This window comes from Sceloporus occidentalis, unplaced genomic scaffold, assembly GCF_023333645.1.
Source record: "Sceloporus occidentalis isolate IW3139 unplaced genomic scaffold, rSceOcc1.0.p SCAF_1, whole genome shotgun sequence".
Classification (NCBI taxonomy): domain Eukaryota; kingdom Metazoa; phylum Chordata; class Lepidosauria; order Squamata; family Phrynosomatidae; genus Sceloporus; species Sceloporus occidentalis.
In genome coordinates this window covers 151,835,059-151,855,971 of record NW_028316981.1, presented here as the reverse complement: position 1 = coordinate 151,855,971, position 20,913 = coordinate 151,835,059, and the positions used below count along the sequence as shown (strand labels likewise).

At 44.1% G+C, this 20,913-nt stretch overlaps 1 protein-coding gene across 1 annotated transcript; it reads left to right on the top strand.

Moving 5' to 3' along the window:
• Nucleotides 1-441: 441 nt before the first annotated feature.
• On the top strand, nt 442-9,119 carry LOC149322432 (tubulin alpha-1B chain). The gene is made up of 4 exons (XM_089477571.1): nt 442-591; nt 5,160-5,382; nt 5,471-5,619; nt 7,931-9,119. The coding sequence occupies exons 1-4, from the start codon at nt 589-591 to the stop codon at nt 8,909-8,911; spliced, it is 1,356 nt and encodes a 451-aa protein (XP_089333697.1). The 5' UTR covers nt 442-588; the 3' UTR covers nt 8,912-9,119.
• Nucleotides 9,120-20,913: the final 11,794 nt, after the last annotated feature.

The following is a 20,913-nucleotide window of genomic DNA, read 5'->3' as shown; positions in this document are numbered from 1 at the left end:
AGGATGGAGCTCATGGCCAAATAAAGGCGAATAACACTCTTAACAATGTAAACTCCCGCTTCCTAGCCATGCTCCAAAGGGAGGGCATGGGGATTCCTCCTGGACAGGAGGCTAAACCGGAGCTGCCCTGGGGGAGCAGCCCCTCTGGCCACCCTGCATCCCAAGATGGACCTCTCCCTGCGAAAGAGGAAGCCTTGTTCTTCTCCTCCACGCCTCCCTCTCTCTCACACACAAAACAAAACCCTCCTCCGCTTTCTCCCAGCAAAAAGGGGGTCACCGGTCCCAGCCAATCCCTGATTGTGAGCTCACAGATGGACGTGTCCTCTTGCCCAATGGCAGCCGCGCCAGGAGTCAAGGATCCCAAATGCCTGTGAGGGCCGCTTCCCCGCCCAGCCCCCGAGAGGGAGCTGTGATATAAAAGCAGCCGGGCGGCCCCTTCCTCTCCCATTCTGTTACTTACGTCGACTCTTAGCTTGTCGGGAGAAGTAACATCAGCAACTTCTTAGATACAGTATATATATATTTTTGCTCCCCTCCTTTTCCCCCCTTCTTTCTCCTGTTTCCTGCAATTCGTCCTCGTCAGCAGTCATGGTGAGTGGGTTGAGGCCAGCTGAAGGAGAGCAGGGAAAGGCACAGCGGGGAATGGGAGCGCAAGAGGAGAGCCAAGAAAGAAAGGAAAGGAGAGGGCTGGAGTTGGGAGGAGAAAACCTGGGGGTCTCATGGCTAAAACTCTGGCAGTGGGATAGGAAAGAAGGAAGGAAGGAGAAAATGTGAGGGCTGAGCAGAAACCTATGGAGGCTTAGAAAAGGATGCCGGTAGGAAGATGGCCGGCTTGGAGGCTTCCAAGGGGATGGAAAGGTCTGAGGTCATTTCAAAGGAGAAAGAAGGGGTTTGATGTGGGGAACTCTAGAGATCCCCATTAGAAATGGTTTTGGGGGATAGATAGGATGGTCGGAGAGGAGAGAAAGGAGCAGGAGGTGGAGATGTAAAGGGAAAGGCTCTCGGTTAAAGTGGGTGTGGGGAGCCCGGTCAGGGCGGGTGGAAACGTGGCGGGTCTTCTCTGGCCTCGGGGGGGGGGGCGGGAATTGGGGGAGAAGGTTCTAGAGAGTGGCGAAAGCCATTCCTCGAAATGTGACTCCAAGGGCAGGGCTGGCGAGCAGAAGAGGAGGAAGCGCGCCAGGGGGCAATATTGGGGGTTCAGAGAGGTGCGGTTTCTCGGTTCCTTCCTCCTCCCCAAGCCCCGTTCACTCTCACAGGCAGCCACCCTCTGAGGTAGCCTGGGCTTAGGAAGAAAGATTTGGGGCCAGGGAACAACCCATGGCTGCTTGGGGACAGGGCGACCAGCCGCCCTCCCCTTTTCCTGGACGCGTCCCTCCCTTTGATAGTCTGTCCAGGAGGAATTTCCAAAGGTCCCTTTCGAGCAGGGATTGGCATTTCGGGGAGTGTTCGTCTAATGCCCCCCTTCTTATTTCCCTGGGGCTGGTGCGGTGCCTCCCTTGCGGTGAGGACTTGGGGCCACCCTGACCCTAACCCAGCCCCGCAGCTTTTCTTTGGCCCTGGCTCCGCTTAGGCTAGGAAGGGGAGGAGGATGGTCAGCCAGGCTGAGAGGGGCAAAGGCACGTGGAGGAGAAGGGGTGCTGCCTCTGGCTCCTCCCAGCCCCGGCCGTTACTCTTTTCCCGCGCAGGAGCTGGCCTCCCAAAAAGGCCAGGCGCGCTCCCCAGCCCCCAGGCGCGCTCCCGCACCTCTGCAGCACTAGTAGCAGGACTGCAGAGGTTCCGCTCTTTCTGAGGAAGAAGTCTTTAAGGCTGCATCCACCGCCGTGAGTCGGCTCTGGTGCCACAACCAACTACAGTTCCCAGAATGCCATAGCATGGAGCCGTGGCAGTTCAAGTGGACTCAAAGCGGGATATTTCTCCAGTGTGGATGGACTCTTAGTAGTATCTTCTGCATGCCAGGTTGATTCCCATTCCCTTGCACAAAGACTCCAAGGGCACCACATGTTTTCTTCCCTGCTAGTTTCACTGCGCTTTTGCAGTATGAACCTCTGCATTTACTACAGCAAGACACTGCAGTCAGCTGCCCATCCAGGCACAACCAGGCTCCTGTAGCCCATACAGAGCCCGCCATTGATACAGATTCAAGTATCCACAGCTTGAAAATGTTACTTATACATTCCAAATGGCAAACCTTGAGGTTTTTTGTGGGTTTTTCAGGCTATGAGGCCGTGTTCTAGAAGAAGTGTTTTAGAAGAATAGCCTGGAAAACCCACAAAAAAAACTATAGATGCTGGCCATGAAAGCCTTCGACTTCACAGCAATCCTTGATTTTGTCATTTGTATAAGGGGTATATCCTTTTACTATATGCTATTGTATGTAATGGGAATTAAGCATCCACTGATTTTGGTGTCCATGGGAGGGGGCAGTGTCAGATACTAAGGGCCCACTGTATAGTCAAAACCACTTTTCTGGTCTTAGCTTGGAAAGGCAGCCTGTGAAACCAAACAAAACCCTGGTTACATAAGCTGCTTTGGGCAGTATATGCAAGTGAGGGGGGGAATCCTATGGTAGTCATAAATAGCTGGCTGAGATGCAGCTCTTTCACTCTACATTCACAAAAATGCCCTCAAGCACTAATGTAAAAATCTTCCTGAACCTCTCCAGCTTTTCAGTTGATGAGAAGGTGGTGAAAGGCTGAAGGGAGGGTCTGGCCCAAGCCTTGCAGGCTGCCCTGGAAGGAGCTAAATAGCTCTTAAATTATTGGGGTGCTTACAGCAGCCTCTGTAACTCTTGGCTTAGGTGTCTCCCAACTCCTGAAAGCCTCTCAGCAGCAGATGACATCCTAGGGCCATCTGTTGCTGGGAAGATTATTACCGAGGGCTAAAAGGAATGTGTTGAAGCAGGTGGCATTGGGTTGGATGGGTGGGGTTTGTGGTAATGAACCAAGTGGAAGAAGGGGTGGAAGGAAAGGCATTCAAGAAGGAATCTAGAGCTGGGCCTTGAGATAATCCTAGCGACAGGCTGCAGGCAGATGTCTTGACAGAGGAAATACCATGCTTGCCATGGAACTGCCATTTTGCTTGGGCCCATCATCTTTCCTCCCTCTGCACTTCATGCTCTGCAGACACGGGTGTCTGGCTGCTGCATCCGCTTTCCTTCTGAGTCAGCTGATTGTTTTGGAAGTGGTGAGACTGCCAACAGGCCATTCAGGGTGGTAGCTGGAAAAGAGTACATTCACTGCTTTGTGCTGAGCAGCTTATTTATGATGTTATTATAGATCACAAAATTCCTTTCTGTGACAGAGTCTTCCGTAATGCTGTAAAAACTAGTGTTAGAAGTGTTCCAGCCAGAGGAGTACCACAAACTAAACTGTTGCCTTGTTTCAGCAGCAAACTACACTAGATCAGTCTTTTTGTCATACCTTTCCTTTTCTTTTCTTTTGCCCAGTACATTCTACATAACTGTAGTGCTTCCTTCAGAAAAGGCTGAGAGAGTGGAGCATTTTAACACAAAGCTGTAGTCAAATTCAAGAACAAAATGGAGGACAGCTTTAGAGCACCTCTAACTGCAAACCTGTTCTAAAGAAGTTCTTTAAAGGACCGCTGATTTAAAAATTGCTTGGGAGAATTCTTCTACAAAATACCAAAATTTTACCCAATTTCTCTTCTTTTTAAAAAAAACTTGCAATTTTTAACTGCCACACTGCTATCCTTTTTTTAAGATGAAAATTCAGAAACAAACAGTATCGATGAATTTGGTTTCTGTAGTGCTAATTGTGCTCCAGAATGCTAGGAAAAGCTTGGGAAAGTTCACTTTGTACACAGAAACACTGAATCTCCTCATGGCCACTATGTTAGCTGGGGATTCTGGGCACTATAGTCTAAAAAAAGTGTTTTCATCCCAGAGCTCTGATGCCACTCACCACGGCCTGATCAGGGCAGCTGCACACTAAACTGGGTAATTTTAGACCCTGGACTTAACAGGTGCTCTACTTGGATGGCCTTTTGTATTATTTCCATTGTCTTGAGCACAAAACTAACACTTTGCCCACTATTCTGTGTTCTGCAAATGCTTCTGTGTGCCAGTTATGTTAGACCAATAAAGAAAAAGCAATTTGCTAACCCTCATTTAAAAAATATTCTGAAAATGTGCAGCAACACATTTTAAGGTGACATAAATCATAACACTCATTCTGGCTACTTCAGTAAAAGGAAATAATCACATCTGCTTTGGGGAAAATACCATTTTGTCGTAAGGAAAAGAGAAAATGTTTTAAAAGCAAAAATAGTAAATGTGGTCCTTGCCTGACTACACTTTAAGAAAAAAATGATGCTGCAGTTGTTAAGAACCAGTGAGCATTCCTGCCTAAATGGTTACACTGATCTGTTTGCTGCTGCCTCCATCTTCTGCCACTAGTAATTTTTCGTGGAGAGGCCAAGTGGATTGTGGTTCTATGAGTAACCTGTAAGCAGAATCCACGTGCCTTCTTCCATCCAGCTTCTAACCCAGCCTGATCCAGCTGAGTAGAGGTTATGGATATGCTAACTGCCAGAGAGCTATAAACTGCACCCAGTGGTACTAAGGTCTAGAGTATTGCCACCTTTTTCTGCAGTCTCAGTATGTTTAGCAGGGCAAGTATACCAATAGGCAGAATGTGGCATAAAAACTCTTATATGGATAGAAAGGGAGTAGGCAGGGTGGCTTCTAACAGTTGCTAACAGAGGAAAATGCATGTCTAGCCCACCATGCTGTCTCCTCCCCCCCCCCCTACCATGTGCCCTAGAATCCAGCAAGTAAGGGCACAAGCAGTAGCTCTGTACTCTTGTCACCAGTAACAGGTATTCAGAAGCATACCTTGTCTGAACTTACACTTTGCAAATAGGCATTCATAGAGTCTTTTTTGTTCACGCAACCAATCTTTTTTAAAACTTCCAGTCTAGACTTGAGGCTTTTTGCAACTGGGAAAATTGGGAAGAGTAGGACTACATAAACAGTTGGCAAGGCTCTCTGTTAGTTCTCCACTCAGCCTCTTTGTCATAAATGTTCATGCATGTGCAAATCTATATATGTTGCTTGGTCTTAGTAAGACAAACCTATTAAACTTCTCAAATGTTTACTTTCCCTCTTCCCCCCCCCCCCCCCCCCACTCTCTGTTATACAGCGTGAGTGCATCTCCATCCATGTTGGCCAAGCCGGAGTCCAGATTGGCAATGCCTGCTGGGAGCTCTACTGCCTTGAACATGGTATACAGCCTGATGGGCAGATGCCCAGCGACAAGACCATCGGGGGAGGAGACGACTCCTTCAACACATTCTTCAGTGAAACGGGAGCTGGCAAACACGTCCCCAGAGCTGTCTTTGTAGATTTGGAACCAACTGTGATTGGTGAGCAAAGGAGCCACTCCAAACAGCATTTTAGTCTCTCTGCATATATACACTGAAGGATATCTTAATTATTGAAATCTTTCCACAGATGAAGTGCGCACTGGAACCTACCGCCAGCTCTTCCACCCTGAGCAGCTCATCACTGGCAAGGAAGATGCAGCCAACAACTATGCCAGGGGCCACTACACCATTGGCAAGGAGATCATTGACTTGGTCCTTGACAGGATCAGAAAGCTGGTAAATAACTTGTGGGCAGGCTTGAATCAAGATTGGTGGATGATTGGTTGGAGAATGTATGCAGGGGTTCAGAAAATATTATTTCAGGAGTTGAAGACATTCAAGGGAGAATGTGTATATTGTCTGCGCCTTGAAATCAATAGCCCATAGACACATAGGCAGTTAAAAATTAGTGGACTGTAAAATGCTAGGACTATTTCTCTTGTAACCTACTTGATAAGGGTTTAAGTGCTCTCCTTTTAATAGTGGTTTTGTCTTAAACATGGGCAACCATACTGGAACTGCTCAAAGCAGTTTCCACATGAAGTAATAGCCAGCTTTCCCCCTCACTATTTATGTCTTCTCTTAGTGTTTCCACCCAACACTGTTTGCTTCCTAACCTCTAGACATACGTATGAAGGCAAGACCCAGAAAGTCAATAGTATGATTTTTGGTCAGAATGGAAGAGAAATTATGAGGGGTTATTACGTGTGCTGTCATTTTCTATTACTTCTGTGGGAATTTTTGCATTCAGCCCCCATTTTGGATGGGATACTCCTGTGCTCTTGCTCCTGCGCTTTGTCTAGAAGTCTCCCACCATCCCGCAGTTGTCAGTCTCCAGAAGGGGCCTTTGCTGTTTTTTTCTTACCAGAGAGGAGATAGGAAGTGATTCAAATAATGAAGATAAGATTTCTATGGGGGAAGAAAAAGACCAGTGTACTCCAATGTAGAGTGCACTCTCATTTCTTCACCTGATTCAACTGAGACCAGCTGCTCCAAGGTCCGAATCCCTCCTTGCTAATAAGCAACAGCAGTAAGGGCCCAACCCAGTGAAAGGATAGAAAACTGTATTTGCAGAACTAGGTTTTTACATGCATACTTGCTCCTCCCCCAATACTTAATCATCCTGTTTCTGTGTAGGTGGTCCTGTTTTGACTAAAAAACAATTGACCTGGGCCTCTGTTCAGCATTAGAGGGAGTGGTGCTTTGGTAGCTTGCTGTTTACATAAGGCCTAGGCATCAACTGCCTTTTTTATCCTTTACTTTTTACCAGTACATTTCTGGCACCAAGTTAAAAGAGCTAAGTATGGCTGGGGCGGGGAGCAGTTATAGAAGGAATATCCCTGTTCTCATATCTGCCTGGACCTCTTTTTATCTTTATTTTCACAGCTTTTCCATGGTGAAGGACTTGGCATAGTTTAGAGCCAGTAGTCCTAAGAAGGTCCCATCCCCTGCAGGGCTAACATACTTGAAATTTACTTGGCAAGCAACACATGGCATATGGAAATAGTTAAAGGTTGTGGGAAAGCATTTGCAGCACACTTTAGTAATAGCCAGTTGACACAAGTTTGCTGGCATTTCCATTCTTGTTGCCTGACATTCTCAGTTGCAAGTTTATGCATAGATATTACTGTGATATACCATGTAGTTCCTCAGACCCCTTGCTCTTCTCTTTACCCCAGCATCCCTGATTGGGGTTACAAGGAAACAAATCTGAACTGGGCATCTTAAAACTCTGATGAAGTTGACTGAGTTCACAAAAGCTTATGGCAGACATTTCTTCAGTTATTCTCGAGGATGCTACTGGATTCTTTTATGCCTTTTTATAAACCAACAGCAAAGTAACTGAAATGAAATTACTGCAGTCTGTCATCACCAGCTTAGTACCGAGGATTTGGCTATGAAGTCCAAAGCAAAACTGAAGTGAGATGGTAGCATTCACAATAACATTAGTTCAAACGGCACCAGCTACTTTTAAAATTAGGGATAGGAATTGTGCAGCCTGCCAAATGTAGGAAATGTACATTGCAGCAGCCCTTGCTATCCTTTCCAGTCCATCTGAAAAGTGCCCCTTATAGACCTATGGAAGCAGGCTCTGCTTCATTAATAAGTCTATGGCTGGGCAAAGATACATAACCTGAAATAACAGCTGGGAGATCCCCCTTAATGTTTTACTGGACTCAGCCGCCCCCCCCTCAAATTGGAAAAGGTGCAAGATAGGGGGTTGGACTGGATGGCCCTTGTGGTCTCTTCCAACTCTACGATTCTATGATTCTATGAAAACTGACCTGGTCCTGCAGTCAGTGCTTTGATTGGGGAACGTACATTACATGCGGGCTTTCTGTGGCTGCGGAGACCAACCTGCAACAAACCATGCAGCTGAACAAAATGATGCTTCAGTGTAGCCATTGGCCAATGTCATGTACACAAATTAAAACATAATCAGAAGAGGTTATTTCCTATATACCAATGAGATTCAAAGCAGATATTTAATATTACATTCAGAATCTTTTATTTAAAAAAAACCTTGGATATCTCTTCTTTCCCACAGGCTGACCAGTGCACAGGTCTGCAGGGCTTTCTGGTCTTCCACAGCTTTGGTGGTGGCACAGGCTCTGGTTTTACTTCCTTGCTGATGGAGCGGCTGTCTGTTGACTATGGCAAGAAGTCCAAGCTGGAGTTCTCCATCTACCCAGCTCCTCAAGTCTCCACAGCCGTAGTTGAGCCCTACAACTCCATCCTGACCACCCACACCACCCTAGAACACTCCGACTGCGCCTTCATGGTAGACAACGAGGCCATCTATGACATCTGCCGCAGGAATCTAGACATTGAGCGCCCCACTTACACCAACCTCAACCGCCTGATCAGTCAGATTGTGTCCTCCATCACAGCTTCCCTGAGATTTGATGGTGCCCTGAATGTAGATCTGACAGAATTCCAGACCAACCTGGTGCCCTATCCCCGTATCCACTTCCCTCTGGCTACTTATGCCCCCGTCATCTCAGCTGAGAAAGCTTACCATGAGCAGCTTTCTGTGGCCGAGATCACCAATGCTTGCTTTGAGCCAGCCAACCAGATGGTGAAATGTGACCCTCGTCACGGTAAATACATGGCCTGCTGCCTGTTGTACCGTGGTGATGTTGTTCCCAAAGATGTCAATGCTGCTATTGCCACCATCAAGACCAAACGTAGCATCCAGTTTGTGGACTGGTGTCCCACTGGTTTTAAGGTGGGCATTAACTACCAGCCCCCCACTGTGGTCCCTGGAGGCGACCTGGCCAAAGTACAGCGTGCGGTCTGCATGCTGAGCAACACCACAGCCATTGCTGAGGCCTGGGCTCGCCTGGATCACAAATTTGACCTGATGTATGCCAAGCGTGCCTTTGTCCATTGGTACGTTGGGGAGGGGATGGAGGAAGGAGAGTTCTCTGAGGCTCGGGAGGACATGGCTGCCCTTGAGAAGGATTATGAAGAAGTGGGTGTGGATTCTATTGAAGGAGAAGGGGAGGAGGAAGGAGAAGAATATTAGACATACTCCCTTACATCTCTTGGCTGCATGCTTCATCTCCATGTTCTTTTCAACTTAACACACTTGGCTTGCTTGTTAACTGGGGCAGTGTTACTATGGAGTGCAGCAGTCTTCAGTAGGATGTCTTGCCATTCCACTATGTGAATGTCATTTTTCCATGTCTTTGTAAACGTATCATGTCTGTGAAATAAAAGGCTTTAAAAACATAGTGGCTGTGTGTTAATTCAAAACATGGTCATGATAAGTAATAATGTGTTTCAGTGAGAAGGTATCAGAGAAGTGCTGGCTCCTGTCATGTTCCTCTTCCTGATACTTGCTCTGCATCCAGTTACTAGGCATGACTCCCTACTCAGTCCCATTTACACTGCTATAATAAACTGGATAACAAAAATTAGATTTTTTTTGTGGATAGGTGATTCCTCTAATCAGTCTTAACTTAAATACTTCCACTTTATGTCCTGCATTGAGTACCATTTGGTGGCTTAGGGTTTTGTGTTAAAGAAAGGTAGCTGTACCCCCCTTTCCCCTTTGTAATCACTCCATAGATCTAGCACACTAACCTGTCTGGAGTATGTAAAATCAAGCTTGACATTTCATATCTTCTAATAGGTTAGTATAGCCCTGAAAGGTACGCCAAGGTTTTCCCAGTGTCAAGTTCATTGTCTTAACTATACATATTTTACGATGGCCCCATACAGACAGGCCAAAATAAAGCTTCTTCGGGTCACTTTGGAGGTATGCTGTTTAAATGGTGCACACGTCCTAGGAGTCCAGAAGTTGCGCCAAAGCTGTGCACCAGCCCTTAGGACTAGATTGTGGCTTTGGTGCACAGCTTTGGACTCTTAGGATGTATGCATCATTGAAACAGCATACCTCCAAAGTGACCTGAAGCAGCTTTATTTTGGCCTGTCTGTATGGGGCCTGTGGCGCGTTACAGACCGCCCAAAATGGGCAGTCTGCCACCGCTGCCAGTTGCTGCATCCGGGAACCGCAGCAGCCAAACCACGCAGTTCCCGGGCGCAGCCAGAAAGAAGCTCCAAAATGGCGCTTCCTGGGCCCCGGAAGTGGCGCCGCAAGGCGAGAGGTGGCACTCGTGGCGCCACTTCCGGTGCGTGATGTCCAGATGCTGCACGTCCATGACGTAAAAATGGCAGCGCCCGTTTGTATGCTGCGCCGCTGCCATTTTGATGTAATTACGCATGAGGGGCAAGGCGCATCAGGAAGCGCCACCCCTCGCGCGTAACGACGGCGCCCCATAGGGCCCGTCAGGAATGCACCAATGAGATGTAGAGAGATCTTGTAGCATCTTTGAGACTAATGGAAGTTGGGAGCATGAGCATTCGTAGACTAAAGTGCTTCCTCAGATGCATGTGGTGGAGTGGAAGCCAGGGACAGATACAGATGGCATTGGTATGTGAGAATGCCAATTCAAATTTTAAATCCTATGTGTATGGAAATGAAGTGGCAAGCGCAGCTTTAACTGGTCATTTGTGAACAAAGTCATTTGGAACTAACCTTTGTGGAAATGAAGTGGCAAAAGCAGATTGGCATGGGAAACTAGCCACTACATCTCTGATTCCACAGACTAAAATGGCTATATCTTTAAATTGTACTTGCCTATGAGTTTATGGTAAATTTGTCTACTTTTCTCAGGACTGAATTAGTTTGCTTCCCTTGTAAGCAGTGATTACACTTGAGCTGGTAATTTCTGGTGTGACAAGACCTACAGGTCAAGCAATAGAGAACTATTCTCAGACTTTTAACATCCAAAATGAAATCGTGTGCCTCCCAATTTATGGTAAACCCTAAAGTTAACTTGCATGGAGTTTTCTTGGTAGAATTTTGGCTTGCTCTGAAACAGAGTAGATTGCCCAAGGTTATTCAAGTGGATTTCCATGGCCAAGTGAGGGTTTGAACCCTGGTATTTAGTAGTTCAGTGCTCAAGCCATTAAACCACTCAGAAATGATGAATTATTACTCCAAATATACTGTCAAAATTCTGGAAAAAGCATCAGTATATCTCTCCCTATGATTTTATTACATGGATGACCAATCAGCGACATTTTAAATAGTTCTAGTTATGTGACAAGTTTATTTTATTCATTTATATTCTGCCTTTATCCCAATAATGAGACTCAAGGTTTCTAATATTCCATTCTTGGGCAAGGTTCTGGAGTGAGTGGTGGCCTCCCAGCTCCAGGGACTTCTGGATTAAACAGATTGTCTAGATCCATTTCAGTCTGGCTTCAGACCTCGCTATGGCACAAAGACAGCTTTGGTTGCTTTGATGGATGACCTATGCAGGGGGCTGGACAGGGGAAGTATCCCTGTTGGTCCTGTTAGATCTCTCAGCAGCTTTCAATACCATCAACCATGGTATTCTGGACTTCCTGTCTGAGATGGAACTTGGGGCACAGTTATGCATTGGTTCCAGTCTTTCATGGAGGGGAGAACTCAGAAATTGGTGTCGGGGGACTCCTGTTCAACCCCCTGGCTATTGGCCTGTGGGATTCCTCAGGGTTCTGTTTTGCCCCATGATATTTTACATCTATATGAAACTGTTGGGAGAGGTAAACTGGAGTTTTGGAGTGGGGTGTCACCAATATGCAGATGACACCCAACTCTATTTCTCTTTCCCATTTCATTCCAAGGAAGCTGTCTCTGTACTGAACCAATGTCTGCTGTCATTAATAGACTGGATGAGGGCAAACAAATTGAAACTTAATCCAGACAAGACAGAGGTGCTCCTCATCAGTCATAAGGCAAATCATTGCCTGTACTAAATGGAGTTACACTCCCACTGAAATCTCAAAGTCGCACTTTTGGTGTGCTCCTGGACTCTACTCTGAGCCTGAATGTCCAGGTTTCAGCAGTGGCCAGGAATGCATTTGCACAGCTAAAACTTGTGCTCCAGCTGCACCCATTTCTTGAGAGGCCAGATCTGGCGCCAGTGACACATTGGTTACATCCCATTTGGACTGTTGTAACACACTCTATGTGGAGCTGCCTTTGGAAACTGTTCGGAAACTTCACCAGGTCGAGAATGCTGCAGCCAAAATGCTGGCCAGAGCCAGTTATAGGGAACATATAACTTCCTTGCTGGAACAGCTTAACTGGCTACTGATCTGTTTCTGAGCTGCTTGTCTTTTGATGGCAGGCTAAGTAATTTTTATTTAAGCAAGCATTTAAAACATAACCATGCCATGGTGGTTTTTATATTGAACATGTGTATTTGTCATGCCTTTTACCTTCTGTATATTTTTAATGTGATTTTATATTGTTTTTAGATTATTTTAACTGTTTTAAATTTTATTATAATGATTTTTTTAAAATCTGTGAGCAGCTTGGGTCTTTTCAGGGAGAAAGGTGGCATATAAATGAAATAAATAAATAAATGGTGGGTAACAACATATTTAAAAACTACAAAAGTATGATAAATATATAAATATAAAAGTTATTTTTTAAAAGAGTTGAATCAATTTTAAAAGTAAAACATTAAAAATAAAATAACACATCATTAAAAACCAATTCAGTTTCCAAAAGCCTGGTGGCACAATAATGTTTCCAGTTGCTGAAGGAAAGCAAGCAAGGAAGGAGCCCTCTTGGCTGTCCCAGGGAGGGAGTTTAAAGACAAGCATCCACAGAGAAGGCCTCTCCTTTGCTTCAGTAAAGGAGGCTGAGAAGGAGGAAAAGGTTTCTCCAGAAGATATTAGCACTTTAATGGGCTCACAAGGGAAGATATGGTCCTCCAAACAGCCTGAACTAAGGTTACCACCAGCACTTTTGAGTTGTGCCCAGAAATGGACCAGCAGGTGATGGAGATGTTGGAACAAGGGAGTTACTTGTTCCCTGTGGCCCAGCCTTAGTTAGCAATCTGGCAGTAGCTCTTTGGAACAATTGACATTTCTGAGCAGTTTTCAAAGGCAGCCCTGCACAAAGCTCTTTACAGTAATCCAAATGGGATGTAACTAAGGAATGTGTTACTGAGGCCAGATCTGGCTTGTCCAGGAATGACTGCAAATTGGTGCACTAGCTTTAACTGTGCAAATGCACTCCTTGTCACTGCCAAAACCTAGGCATCCATTCTCTGGGGTCCAGGAGTACCCCAAACTGCAAATTTGCATTTTCAGGGGGAGTGTACCTCCATCTGACACAGGTGGAATCCCTATTCCTAGATCCGTCTTTCAACTGTCCAGGAACACTTCTATCTTGTCTGAATTAAGCTTCAATTTATTCACCCACATTCAGTCCATTATAGTTCTTAGGCACCAGTTTAGGACAGAAACGGCTTTCTTGGAATTAGGTGGAAAAGAGTAAGAGAGCTGGGTATCATCAGCATAGTATAGTGGTTTGAGCATTGGACTAAGACTCTGGCAGACAGGGTTTGCTTCCCAGCTTGGCCATGGAAACCCACTGGATGACCTTGGATGAGTCACATACTTTCAACCCCAGAAAACCTCGTAATAGGTTTGCCTTAGGGTCATCATAAGTTGGAAATGACACAACAGCAACACCAATCATCAGAATATTGGTGACATCTAACCCCAAAACTCTGGACAACCTCTCACATTGGTTTCATGTAGATGTTAAATAGCATAGGAGACAAAACAGAATCCTGAGGGACTCCACAGGCCAATGACCAAGGAATGGTGATGCAGTGGTTAAATGCTGGCACTGGAGCCTGTCATAGCCACAAAGTTGTGAGTTTGATCCTGCAAGGCTCCAGGATTGACTCAGCCTTGCATCCATCCCTACGTTGATAAAATGAGTACCCAGTTTGTTGTGGACAATTAACTTACACATTGTAAACCGCTTAGACAGTGCTTAAGTGCACTGCTAAGTGGTATAGAAATGTACTTGCTATTGATATATTGAACAGGAATCCCAAAGCATTACTTTCTGGGTTTGGCCTTCCAGGAAGGAATGTAACTACTGTAAAATGGGGCCTCCAATGACCATCTCAGTGAGGCAGCCCAAAAGGATACCATGGTCGATGGTATCAAAAGCCACCAAGAGGTCCAGCAGAACCAACAGGGACACACTTCCCCCTGTCCAGTTCCCTGAGAAGATTATCTATCAAGGTGATCAATGTTGTCTCCATCCCTTAACCAGACCTGAAACCAGGTTTCTTAGCATAATACTTTAACACAACTCTTCTTCCACCCATGCTGAGGATATAGCTGCATTCCTTTTTCTTAGTCTAATGAGAGGTAAACTATGTAAATACTGACAATACAGAGAGCAAATGGATGGGGGCTTGGAAACCTTTTAGAGCTGATTTAGACCACAGAAAACAAGTTCTGTTTCCATTCTGAGTTCAGTGCACATTACAACTGGCAGCATGACAAAGCTTCATTGTGTATTCAGTGGGTCAAAAAAAAAAAAATCTGGCCACCTGACAGTAATCGGATCACTGTTTAATTGAGTGCTCTGCTGCAATGTGTGTGAAACCTGCCCCCTGAAGTGGATCAGTTTTCTTTCATGTTCCCTCTTAAGGATCATGTTTGAAAAAGCTAGCCTTAAACATTCCCTTTTTGTACTGATTTCTATTTTAACTGCATTAGAATGGTTCTGTATATTTATATAGTAGGCCCTTGGTATCCATTGGGATTTAGTTCCAGGGATCCCCGGTGGAAACCAAAATCGGTGGATGTTCCAAGTCCCATTAAATACAATTTTGCCTTGTGCAAAAGGGCAAAAAACAGGTTTGCTTTTGGGAATGTGTGTGTACTGTATATACTCATGTATAAGTCTAGAAATTTTAGTCAAAAAATTGTCCCAAAAAACCTGGATTGACTTATCCACGAGTCAATGTAAGTAATGTACTTTACTTTAACTCATATATATATATATATATATATATATATATATATAGAGAGAGAGAGAGAGAGAGAGAGAGAGAGAGAGAGATCCCTTTTCTCTGAAAAGAGTGCAAAAAGGTGAGAGCTTAGTCCATCCTGGGAGCACCAAAAAGAAACACGAGTCCCCTGTTCTCTCTCATCCATCTAGCCTTTAGGATGCAGACAAACAGTTATGCCTGCCAGAATTTTTTTGGCATCGTTTTCCTTTGCATCATCCTTTAGATCCTTTGTTATATGCCACTAAGTTTTACCCTCAACTTATCCACAGGTCATATCAAAAGCCATCATTTTGCCTCCAAAACTTGCCCTCGAAGTATACATGAGGTCGACTTATAGTCGAATAAATACGGTATATACTGTATATATATATATATTTAATTTTTTTAAGCCATGGATAAAACATCCTTGGATATGAAAGGCCGACTGTATCTCATTCAGAGCACTATCTTTCCCCCCACCCCTACTCTAGGATCACTATATATATATATATATATATATATATATATATATATATATATATATATATATCTCCATCCTTTAAGAAACAGAGCTGAACAAGGGAAGAGACTGAATAATTTATTTTATTTTATTTATATGTGGCCTTTCTCCCAGCATAGGACTGGACTGCCTTACAAAACAAGCTGAAACCTTGATTCATAAAAAAACATTAAAACACAATTAAACCATCACATTTTAAAACTATAAAATAATTTTGAACACTTAACAATAGTTAAAAATACAGTGCACACACAGTGTAAAAAGGCTCCCTGTTACCAATTATTAATGAAATGCCTGCTTAGAAAAGTAAAGCTTCTTTGTTAACAAAAGTAGAATAGACAAGGGACCAGCTTAGCCTCCAGTGGAAAAGAGTTCCACAGACTGGGAGCAGCCACTGGAAGCCACCTGTCCCAAGTCCTCGCCAGATGAGGTCTATGATGGTGGTGGGACTGAGAGAAACACCTTTCCTGGGGAATCTTAAGACTCTGGCAGGTTCATATAGGGGAAATGCATCCTGCCTCAGAAGGATCCTCTGGACTTAAATGATAAAAAAGCACCTTAGAAATTAATTTCAGGGCTTTTAAAAATGTGGCCTTGGGATTGTATGTGGCCTTTAGAAGCTGCTTTACCCCCAACCTTCAGTCTCCCTGAGCAATAAAGGGTTCAGTTCAAGTACAGATTAAGTCTCCCTTATCCAGAAATCTGAAATCCAAAAACTTCCAAAATACAAAATTGTCCATTGGCTGCAATAGTGATACCTTTGCATTTGGATTATTTATTGTAACAAACTTTGTGTCATGTTCAAAAATGTTTAAAATATTATGTATAACATTTCTTTAAGGCTATGTGTATAAGGTGTATATGAAACATAAGTGAGTTTAATCTTTAGACTTGGGTCCCATCTCCAAAATATTTCATTATTTATATTAAAGACACTGCAGTAACTACAGGACCATTGCACTGATTTCCCATGCAAGTGAAGTCATGCTCAAAATTCTGAAACAAAGACTCTTGCCATATATATGGAGATGAAAACCCTAGAGGTGCAAACAGGATTCAGGAAAGGAAGAGACACTAGAGATCACATGCAAACATATGGTGGATAATGGAATACAACAGGACATCTGCATGCATATTATTGACTGCAGCAAAGTCAATAATGACTGAATAGATCAAAAAAAGCTATGGAATGCTCTCAAATAAATGGGTGTGCCACTACATTTGGTTGTCCTCATGCGTAACCTGTACTCAAGACAAGAGTCAGTCATCAGAACTGAAGATGGAGAAACAAAATGGTTCCCAATCAGCAAAGGGGTCAGGCAAGGCTGCATTTTATCACCCTATTTGTTCAACCTATATGCAGAAAATATCATATGAAGAGCAGGCTTAAGACTCAGAAGAAGGAGGAGAGAAGATCAGAGGAAGGAACATTAACAACCTAAGATACACAGATGACACAATACTACTACCAGAAACCAGCAAAGATCTGGAGCAACTACTGAAAAAGGTTAAGGAAGAAAGCGCTAAGGTAGACTTAATGCTGAGCATTAAGAAAACAAAAATAATGACTGCAGAAGATCTACAAAAGTTCGTAACGAGAATGACTAGATAACAAGAAAATTTAAATAGTCAAAGAGTTTCCATGCCTAGGATCAAATATTGATCAGAATGGAGACTGCAGTCTAGAAACCAAATGAAGACTAGGATTGGGAAGAGCAGCTATGAGGAAACTGGACAAGATCCTAAGGTGTAAAGATATAGCTTTGAATACTATAGTGAAGATCATCTAAGCCATTGTATTCCCCATCACCATGTACGGATGTGAGAGCTGGACAGTGGAGAAAGCTGATAGAAATAAAATAAATTTATTCGAGATGTGATGCTGGAGAAGAGTGCTGAGGTTACCGTGGATGGCCAAGAAGATAAAAAAAATGGGTCCTGAACTCTCCCTGGAAGCCAAGATGACAAAACTGAGGCTGTTATACTTTAGTCACAGCATGAAAAAACATAAATAATTAGAAAAGACAATGATGCTAGAAAAGGTAGAGAACAATAGAATGAGAGGAAGATTACATGCCAGATGGTTAGACTCAATCAGGGATGCCACAAGCTCAGCCGGCAGGAGCTGAGAAGAGCAATTATTGGGAATTCAGGGAATCTTGGAGATGTCTCTGGGTTGCCATGAGTCAAAGAGCAGTTAGCAACAGCAACGACATATGAAAATATTCCAACATCCAAAAAAAAAAAAGAGAGCCTAAAATCCAAAACACTTCTGGTCATAAGCATTTTGGATAAGGGAGACTCAACCTGTAGTTAGCTAGCTGCAACACGTTATTTATTGGACATATTCTTCTTGGTGGGTTGTACTGGCTTGAAATCAAGTTAAATGAAATGCATCCTGTGCATACTCAAAGGTGCTCTCTCGTTTAACAGGATGTTCAGAGCAGCTCCTGGAAGTCATCTCTCAAAGATATTTAAAATGCACATTCTAGACACTGAATGCCTTTTGAGTGGACACAAACTTTCTGATGGCATGCCTTTTTGGACAAGAGCCCTCTGATTCTTTTAAAACTTCTTGCAAGACCGCTAGATGTCTCTCTTTCTCTCTATCTCCCCCTCTCTGATTATTCCTGGGACTGACGATGAGGAGAAGAGGTTTGGAAGGATGCCTGCCCAGTGAAATTTGTCACCATGAGCTACTGTCCTCAAAAGACATGGAAAACAGGATGCTGATTGTCTGGGCAGTTTCTCCTCTGCAATATAACCACACACATCCACACACACACACATCCACACACACTCATCCACTCTGTACATGTGTGTATATGAATGGGGCTCATGTCAAATCTTCTGCTGAGGATGAGGTTTCCAGTCCTGGAGCAGGCAGGATAAGTGGTGCCACCCCTCTCTTTCACAAGTCCCTACTGTCCATACTGGTTTGAAACTACAGCTATTGACCATTATATATATTTTGTCTGTCCTTGCTCTCCCCAGGTTGTTCTCCCACAACTACAGAATCTGTGCCATACCTGAAGCTGATCAGAAGGGAGGAGAGTTTGGTAAAGTTGGGGGATTTGGACCATAGCTCCTAGAATTTCCCAGGCGGTCCTGCCACTGCCATTCTGACAAAAGAAACCTGGGAGCTGTAGAACGAAAAATAACTTCCCTAAACTTTGGGAGGGAGGGTCACAGCCAGCAGAAGGGACCAGGATACTTGTGGCTGTTCCCTATGGCAGGGGTGGGCAACTATGGAAAGCTAGGGGGCCACATTAACTCTCTAGGAGGGCTAAAAAAGGCAAAAGAAAGAAAGAAAGAAAGAAAGAAAGAAAGAAAGAAAGAAAGAAAGAAAGAAAGCAGTTTGCCCCCTAAATGCCTTTAGGGGGTACAGGGTGTGTATGAGTGTATGTGTGTGTGCAATTTCACCATGTTTTGGGCTTCTTTTTTAAAAAAAACCTTCTCTCCTGGGTTTAAATTGGTCCAAGGGGCAGCAAAATGTGGTGGAAATGCACCTCTTGGCCCCCTAGTGGAGATTTTGGAGAATTAATTTTTAAAAAACAATTGCTATCCACTGGGGTTTGGTTCCAGGACTTCCCATGGGTACCAAAATCCATGGATGCTCAAAATCCATGGATGCCCATTAAATGCAATGGTGTAGTAAAATTATGTCCATTACATAAAATGACAAAATCAAGGTTTGCTCTTTGGAATTTAAAAATATATATTTTTTTCCAAACCAGGCATGGTTGCATCCATGGATACAGAAGGCTGACAGTACTTGTTTTTGACTGCTTGGGAGGCTCAGGGAGGCTCCAAATGAAGTGGAAATACCTTCCACGTCACCTAGAATGCATCTGGGGCCATTCTGAACCAAAACACACAGACACAGAAACCAACCAACCCCCCCCCCCCCAGTGCAGTGTCTCTCCTTAGCCAGGAGAGACACCGCACACATTATTCTACTCTACTGTCAAGCCAAAGGCACAGGAGCCTTGGTCAAGTGAAAGGCTGGCAACCTCAGCTCTCTCTCAGACATGTCTTTCCAGTTCAGGATCTCTTCCTTTCAGGATGTTAACGCCTATGGCTATAACTTTGCCACAACCAGTGTTAATAGCAAGCAGGCCTTAGAATGGGCCTTGGGAATACAAGAACCTTTTTCTACCTATGGTGGAGTTGTCCAAAAGCCAAGAAATACTGGAAAGATATACACTTAGAAGCTATACAGACTGTCCCAAGGGGCAGTCTGCAGCTGCCCCTTTACTGGCCGAATCGGGGCCACGGCAACCTCACACCATGGCTCTGATCTGGCCTCTGGAGGGCACAAAAAAGACCCAAAGAAAGCGGCTCCTTTTTGCAACCTCCAAGGGGCACCATAGCCGCCGTGGCGCAGCTTTATGACGCCCCTTTGCTGCTGCATTATGTGGATGCAGCGCTGGAGCCGCGCCATGATGGCACATGCTGTGGACCAGCGTGCACGAAAATGGTGCCCTGGGGGCAGAGTTAGGGTGTCCACCGTGAAGATGCTGTGACCTGACTCCACCCACAGGCCGACACAAAGTGCTGGTCTGGATAGCCCCTTAGTAATATGCCAAACTATTGGAATGAATTTTCCAATTAAAGCAGAGTTATTTCTTTTAAATATGACAGATACTTTATGTAAAAAGAATTAAAGTAAATATTGGAGAATAGCGTTATATATGATTACAGCTACTCGTATTCTCTTTGCTAAAAAGTGGAAAGATAAGGAAGTGCAACAATAGAGGAATGGCTGGTGAAGCTCATTGATCTGTTAGCACTTGACAAACTCTCTAATCTGTTAAATAACAAATTTCTTAAAACAGTTGAAGAAGACTGTCTTCCAGTAGTAAAGTACTAGAAGGAGAAATGGAAAGACCTTACATTAGATATTTATCATTTCAAAATGTGCAAAGATAAATTGGCTAGTGTAAGATTGCTATTACTATGATTTTTGTTATTATTTTACTGTATAACTCTAATTATAATTGACTCTTAAATATTTACTATGATTGGATGAGGGTTTGTGTTTGTTTTGTTTTCTGTGAGAGGTAGAATAAGCAGAAATATCTGACAAGGAGGGGGGGAGACAAGGACTTCTACGTTCCCAGGGTGTGCAAGTAGGTTGGGAGCAGGCAGCACCAGTGTGTATTGAGACAGTGAAATGATGAGTGGGAGAGTGGGTCAAAGAAGAGGTAGGAGGGAGGGAAACAAGTCCTGTTGCCATGCTACCTGGCAAGGCTGCCTATTGGGCAGTGCAGTCAGTGAGGATTTGTGGGCTGCCACTTCTTTAAATCCATTGATGGAGCACATCAACCAAAAGAGTACAGGTGTATTCCATTAATGCATGTGAAATAGTGGATTGAAGTCTATGTTTTAAAAAAATTATTTAATTCTAACGTTGCCCCAAGATTCCTTCCTCCCACCTTTCTTTTTTTAATGAAACTATCAAAGCTATTTCTTAAGGAACTACAGGTTTACTGTGTTGTCCTTCCTTTGTTTTGTGTATGGCACCCCAAAATAGTGAGTTTATTGGCTGGTGCATTTCTCCATGTGTGGGAGCTATGTAGGTGGAATTGCCAACACATAGTCCATGACTGATGGGCCTCAACAGTGCTTCCAGAGAGGCTG